At 34.4% G+C, this 7,762-nt stretch overlaps 1 protein-coding gene across 1 annotated transcript in view; it reads left to right on the forward strand.

The window, feature by feature from the left end:
- The window catches only part of TBCA (tubulin folding cofactor A), a 68,492-nt gene extending 61,405 nt beyond the window's left edge, over positions 1-7,087 (forward strand). The window contains exons 3-4 of the mRNA XM_010356678.2: positions 4,977-5,063; positions 6,830-7,087. Coding sequence (XP_010354980.1) covers positions 4,977-5,063; positions 6,830-6,910 — 168 coding nt within the window. The 3' untranslated portion in view covers positions 6,911-7,087. The remainder of the gene's footprint in view (positions 1-4,976; positions 5,064-6,829) is intronic.
- Positions 7,088-7,762: the final 675 nt, after the last annotated feature.

Below are 7,762 nucleotides of genomic sequence, written 5' to 3' on the forward strand. Positions count from 1 at the left end.
TTTTGAGGAATTGATCAATTTCGTCTAAGTTGTTTATGAACATTATGAACAATATTATAACATCATTTATAGTATTTCTTCTCATTTTAATAGTTGCAGCATCTGTAATGATATCCTCTATTTTGGACTACTTTTGGTGATTTCTGCCCTTTCACTTTATCTTTGTCTGTCTTCCTAAAGGTTTATCAGCGTGGTTTTTTTTTTTTTTTTTCTTTTCAAGAAACCAGCTTTTTGGTTTTTTAATTTTATTACTATTTTTTTGAGACAGGGTTTCACTCTGTCGCCCAGACTGGAGTGCAGTGGTACGATCCTGGCTCACTGCAGCCTTAACCTCCCAAGCTCAAGCACTTCTCCCACTTTAGCCTCCCAAGTAGCTGGGACTACAGATGTGTGTCACCACGCCTGGCTAATTTTTCGTAGAGGTGGGGTCTTGCCATGTTGCCCAGGCTGGTCTCGAGTTCCTGGTCTCAAGCGATCTGCCCGCCCCGACCTCCCAAAGTGTTAGGATAATAGGCGTGAGCCATGGCACCCAGCCAAAACCGGCTTTTTGTTTCATACAGTTTTGTCTATTGCTTTTCTGTTTTTAATTTCATTGATTTCTGCTCTTATATATTATTTCCTATCTTCTGCTTGTTTTAGGTTTATTTTGCTCTTTTTCTAGCTTCTTGAAACAAGAACTTATTTAAATTAAAATAAGATTATTAATTTCAGACCTTTCCTTTTTATTAATGTGAGCATTTAGTGCTATAAATTTCCCAACAGACACCGCTTTAGCTGCATCCCGTAAAATTTGACATATTATATTTTCATTTCCATTTATATATGTCTTTTTTGAGACTTTTTTTTGGCCCATGGGCTCCTTACATGTATGTTGTTTAATTTCTAAGTAGGGATTTTCCTTTCTGTTATGATTCCTAATTTTATACCATTATAGTCAGATAATGTATTATGTAGGATTTCAGTTCTTTTAAATTTGTTGAGATTTTTGCTATTGTTTGGGTTTTTTGATCCAGAATATGGCTTACTTCAGTAAATATTTCATGGATACTTGAAAAGTACTTGTATTCTCCTTATTACAACACTGTATTCTCCTTTCTTTCTGAAGTAGAGTGTTCTATAAAAGTCAGTTACACCTTGTGTGTTGGTGTTGTTCAGTTCTTTTATACCTTTACTGATTTTCATCTAATATTTCTATCAGTTGCTGAGGGGGGTATTGAAATCCCCAGCTTATGTATATGGATTTGTCTGTTTTTCCTTTCAGCGCTATCAGTTTTGGTTTTACATATTTTAAAACTCTGTTGTTTAATGCATGCACATCTAAGATCACTATATTTTCTTGGTAGATTGATAATTTTATGATAATGTAACATCCCTCCTTGTCTGTGATAATTATTTTGCTTTGAAGTTTACTTCATCTAGTATTAAGTTTAGCCACTCCTGATTTTTTGGCTTTTTAGAGGCAAGGTCTCACTCTTTTGCCTAGGCTGGAGTACATTGTCACGATCATAGCTCATTGTAACCTCCCGGCTCCTGGGCTCAAGTAATCCTCCTGTCTCAGCCTCTTGAGTAGCTAGAACTACAGGCATGTGCCACCACACTCACCTAATTTTTATTTTTTGTACACAGAGTTTCACTGTGTTTCCCAGGCTGGTTGCAAACTGCTGACCTCAAGCGATCTTCCTGCCTTGGCCTCCTTAAGTGCTGGGATTATATAGGAATGAGCCACCATGCCTAGCCCTGCTTTTTTAAATTTATTTTTTCCCATCCTTTTATTTTTTATTTTATTATGTTTGAAGTGAGTTTCTTGTGACAGCATGTTATTGGGTCCAATCCATGAATCTCTGCCTTTTAACTAGTATATTTACACTTATAGTAATTACTGATACATTAGAGCCTAAGGGCCCAAAGATCATTTTTTTTTTTTGACTTAAGATTCTTCTTACGATCTTATTCATTTGGCAATAACCATAAAATACAAGTCAAATAGTTTTCCTGAGAAGTGAGTACATTACCATTTTACCACCATCTAAAGGAAACACTTAACCATTATTCCAGTAATCTCTGGATTACTCTAGAGCCCAGCCTGGCAAACTAATGCCATTGGTTTCAGAGGTAGCCAATAGCCAATATTAGAGTATCTATTGATTATTATAGCTATAGGTATAGCCAGCTTCTGATGGATGATCTGGATCCTTAAAGAAGCTGGAAACCTCATCACAATCAAGCAGTAACCTAAGAGCTGGATTGACATTGGCCAGATTATTTCACAGAGCTCTTCTTTCTGACAGAAATGAAGATCTGCCCATTGGGGTATTTCCTTTCCAATTTACATATGTTTGACTCTAAAGGAAATTGATTAGATTTTAGGTTCAGCCATTTATTCATAATACCTGAACCTTGCTAAACTAACTCCCAACTTCCATTTTACCAAATAAGTACCCCCTATAAAACCATAACTTGTTTTAAAAACAATTAGACATCAGTCAGTACCACATCCTGTTGTGCTTGTTCCTTTAAGGTTCTTTGCATCTCCCAGTCTGTGCCAAGATCCTGAATTAAGCTCAGACTTATCATAGTCAACATTAGAATAAACTGACAATTGATTCAGATATTGTAAACAGAGGACAGTTAATTTGAGTACTACCTCCCAAGGGAAACCCTTTGAAAGATAATATTCATTTAATTAAGTTTAGGTGTTTTGGGGGGTATCTTTACATATATAATCACACCTCATATACTGTGTTTTAAATTATTCCAGACAGTTGCAATTCAGTGTCCAAAGGTTAAATATATGATTTATGGCTTTGATGAAGATGTGGTTTGTGGATTCCAAATCATAGTCATCACTGTGTTCCTTTGGCTCTCTGTGGCATGAGCTTCTTGAAGCAATCTCAAATGTTTATTTTCATGTTAATACACCTAGACTTATGGATTGGAGGACAGAGACCTTTTCTTTTTCATCTTTGTATCCCCAGTACCTGGCATCCTGAAGACGTATAGTAAACTTATTGAATGAATTGGGGTAGTGTATGGGAGAGCCTGAGCTTTGGCCCTGTGTAAGTCGGAGTCCTGTTTTGATAGATTGAGGATTCTTGGTCTGTAATAATAGATAGAATTTTAATGAATAGAAGTTATTTTTGGATGGCATTGCTTAAAGATTTTTTTGGTGGCTAAAACTTAGAAAATATTTTTTTACAAACACATATAGTGACTTGTCATGGATTTGACCTATTCATTTCATCTTGTTTAATTCCTGTAACCATTCTGAAGGGAATTCCTTAAGAAAGGAAATAGGAAAAATCCAGTATGAAATGTTCCTGTCACTGGTTTTTCACATGTATTCAAACTAACCAGATACACAAAAATAATTTAATGGCAGTGGTTAAATGTGTAGTCATAGTATGATTAGCTCTGAAATAAAATGATGATTTTATGTTTGAAATTTTCAACCTGTGCTTTATTAGTAAAAGAGGCTTAAGTTCAATGATAGATTTCCACCTGAGAACATAGATGTGACTAAAGAACTTCCTCAGATTTTTATTTTCAATATGAGCTCTGACAAAGCTATTTGGGAAAGGAAGATGGTACTGGGACTTAAAGTTTCTATTAAAATACAATATTATTGCATTTAAATTATATCATTACTTTTTATTTTATATGAGCTTGATAATCTCCTTAGTAAAAAGCTCAGATTTTCTACCCATTTCTTTAAAGGTATTTGACCAAACATTATTTTCTGGAAATAAATGTTTAGATGAGCTCTATGTTTCTTTCTGAGAATAGTTTAAGGAAATAAAGCTTACTACTACTCTAAGAAAAAGCCCTATTTGAAGTCCAACATGTGGACTAAGTCCAACTTATTTACTCTTATCAATTGGGTTTCCCTGTCATTGATTTGATTTTTTTTTTCTTTTATGATTTGATGTGTTATAGTCCAGTTTTGAATGATGAATTTTATGTCCAGAAATATCCTCTGGAATACATATTTCTGTGTTTAATTCTGTAGTGTCTGTCATCAGGAGGAATAGGCAAGAAGTTTAGATTCAGAGGGGTGCCACGTTGGTAATTTGGCTCACATTGCATGGGGAGAATAATCTCTCTCCTAAAATGAAGCACGAGGATAAGTAATAACTTTTTATGCATGATAAGCATCAAAAATATGAACCTGCTGGTCTTTGCTTTTCATTTTTCTTTACCTCTCTCTTTCAGTGTGAACCTCCTGCAGTGTGCACACAATGTGATCAATAACTCAATAACTTTTTTCATGCAGTAATTATCTCCATGTGATATTATCTGAACACTGTTTTTCTTTATTACTCAAAAGATGCAGGAGATATTTATATAACCAGCTGATCCCATTTTGGATAAAGGTGCTTTGTGACAGCAGGGGAAATAGTTTATTTTAAATAGCCTTTTAAAATAAATGCTCTATGAAAAGCTTTTGCAGTTAACTTTTACTTAGCATGAGAAGGTGATTACCAAAAAGATTTAGTTCTAAAACTTGTACTTTGTAGATTTTACAGTATGATAGTCTTGCTTTTCTAACCTTTTTTTGTTTTAATTGAGATGGAGTTTCACTCTTGTTGCCCAGGCTGGAGTGCAATGGTGCAATCTCAGCTCATCGCAACCTCTGCAAGTAGCTGGGATTACAGGCATGCGCCACCATACTCAGCTAATTTTGTATTTTTAATAGAGACAGGGTTTCTCCATGTTGGTCAGGCTGGTCTCGAACTCCTGACCTCAGGTGATCTACCTGCCTCAGCCTCCCGAAGTGCTGGGATTACACACATGAGCCACCGTGCCCAGCCTTTCTTTCTAACTTCTAATAAACACAGTTTAAGTTAAAATATTGAACTATTTAACATAACCATAACTTTTTTCTGATTCCTGTTAATAAGGATATATTTACCAAGATATGAGCTAAACACATACAAGTTTTGCCATCTCTGAACATCTCACAGAGATTCTCATTCTAGGTAGAGATCCTACAAGAATCCCGGATGATGATCCCAGATTGCCAGCGCAGGTTGGAAGCCGCATATTTGGATCTTCAACAGATATTAGTAAGTAAAGACTTCTGTGTCATATGTTAAAAAAAATTTTTTTTCAATCCAATACATGGAAAGCCAGAAGTTTAAATATTTAACACTGAGAACTAGTCGGCAGTATTTCTTGTTCACTTGCCCTTTATACCACTATATTTTAAAATAATTAATGGTGTTTAAATTGTGTTTTGAATTACGCCTCCAGTAAAAGTATTGTTTTCTAGCATGTTTGTTCAATTCATTAAAATTTAGCTAAATTTATTTAAGTTATGATAGTACCAGTATTGTCCAGCAAGGTCTTGATTATTTGGTTTTCATACATAAAGATCTTTTGAGACATTGAGGATGAGTTGACTGATTAAAATTTTAAAAGATCTAATGTTTCAAAAGAATTTGGGCTCTTAATAAAAGGATCTGGAATTCTTTCACATTCAAACCTAAATCAGTTTGAGAGAGGGGGAAAAAACTGGTAATCTAGGTAGTCCCCTCATAATAACTTGGAGCTGAATAACACTTATACTTGCTGGTATAAATGCCTTATGATACAGAAGGTAAATAAAGCAGGAAATAATAACTGTTAAAATACTGAGATAGGAAGCATCATTTGTATTTCTTAACAGTTTAAATGCTTTTTTCTCTCATGAATCTAGTAGCTGAGAAAGTAATAGAAATTGCTTGAAAAAAATAATGTCGGCCACCGGGCCCGGTGGCTGACGCCTGTAATCCCAGCCATTTGGGAGGCCGAGGCGGGCGGATCACGAGGTCAGGAGTTGAAGACCAGCCTGACCAACATGGTGAAATCCTGTCTCTACTAAAATAAATACCAAAAAAATAATAATGTCTTTGGATGATATATTTGTGTGTGAGGATGTATTTAACAATATCTCTGCCCTCAAAGAGCTTATATTTACTAACAGAGAACAAAGATGTGTTTAAGGTGTAACATGGAAGTTTAAGAAATTCTTACCTATAGTTTGAGCTAAGCAAATTCTCAGTCCTTTTGCTTTCAGTTTGCATATTAAATACACACATACTTTATTTCCTCTACTCTGTTTGTGTATCTCCATCTTTTATTGACCTGACATAAACTGCTAACCATAGATAGCTTCATGTAAAAATCAAACAAAATTTCCTGTGTAATTTAGATGATATTATTTCATTTTTCTGTTATCATTACAATATATTAGTAAAAGTTGCCTGTATATCAGTATTATGGAAAAACTCAATCTTTAAATATCAGAAAATGAAAGATGTATTTTGTTTCCTTTAGTGTAGGGTATGTAATACTCATTAGCAAGCAAGCAATTCATTTGTTGAATTCAGAGATTATATTTAACTCTGTTGTGACATTGAAAGCCTTCTTTGTCATTGGGAATAGTTGGTGGATTATTTTGGCCTGAATGCTGTCATGTATGGAATATGTTAGCAAATCTTGCTTTTTACTTTTCTCTTTCGTATGATAATGATGGGTCAACAAAATGAGAATAAACTTTTCTGAGGTTTTTATTTAATTTACTTAATGCTGGTAGCTTTAGAAGGCTGTGTTATTCACTTATTATATGAGAATATATACAGTGAAGCAAAAGCACCAGTTTTTTCTTCCTTTCCTTGTAAAGAGGGAGCAGAATGTGGGAAACCTGTGGAATTACAGTATGTTTAGATGAGGCTTGGGATTTTTTACTTTTAATTTTTTAGTTATTTACATTAATGGTTTGTAATATTTGAGTAAAAAAGTACTGAATCTTGAAAAGGATAAACTTAATTTTTATTGTATTTCATTTTAGGAATGTGAAAAAGACTTGGAAGAAACTGAGGAATATAAAGAAGCACGTTTAGTACTGGATTCAGTGAAGTTAGAAGCCTGAAACTTTTCTTGTATGGGGTGGTTTTTGCATTGAATCCTGGGGTCCATTTTACAATCCATTATTTTTGACCACTGCTGTGTGTTCAAGTAGTGTAAGAATGTGATTGTTTTTATCTGGTTACATATGTATTTCTTTGTCTAATTTAATATGTCAAATAAATGAGTACATCTAATAAAATTGTTTATTTTGTACTTTACAAAATTTTTAAATTAACCTTTTATCATTAAACCACATAGACTTTATGACAGAGAACTATAATCTGTTAGGTTCTATTTAAACTCTAAGTATTTTGCTTCATAAGCATAGATTGAGTTTTAAAAAATAGGATACCAGTTTTTCAAATAACAATCCAAATTTTAGTTGGGTATAGTGGTACATGCCTGTATTCCCAACTACTGGGGAGTCTGAGGTGGGAGGATTGCTTGAGCCCAGTAATATGAGGGTGCAGTAAGGTATGATTATGCCACTGTACTCCAGCCTAGGGAACATAGCAGGACCCTATCTCTAAAAGATTGAATTATAAGCAGTTTATTTGGAATAGAATACAGCTGATACAAAAGGAAGAACTCTCTTTGGGGAAGGTCTCACATAAGGCCTTCACAGTGAAAGTCTAACATGTCCATTACTGTAAATGAATGAGAAACATTTAAATCTTTTTCCAGGACAGATTCACACAGAAAACACCCAGCCGTTTAGATCTTCAAATAAGATTCTTATGAACAATGAAGAGTTGAATGGTATTTTGAAACAATAATGGCTATTGCCAGTGAAGTGATGCTGGCAAATATTTAAAGGCTCTTCAGAATAGGAGGGAAATTTCTGATTGGTAGCTTTTGCTGATTTCTGTGGTAT

The sequence above is a fragment of the Rhinopithecus roxellana genome, chromosome 3, assembly GCF_007565055.1.
Source record: "Rhinopithecus roxellana isolate Shanxi Qingling chromosome 3, ASM756505v1, whole genome shotgun sequence".
Taxonomy (NCBI): domain Eukaryota; kingdom Metazoa; phylum Chordata; class Mammalia; order Primates; family Cercopithecidae; genus Rhinopithecus; species Rhinopithecus roxellana.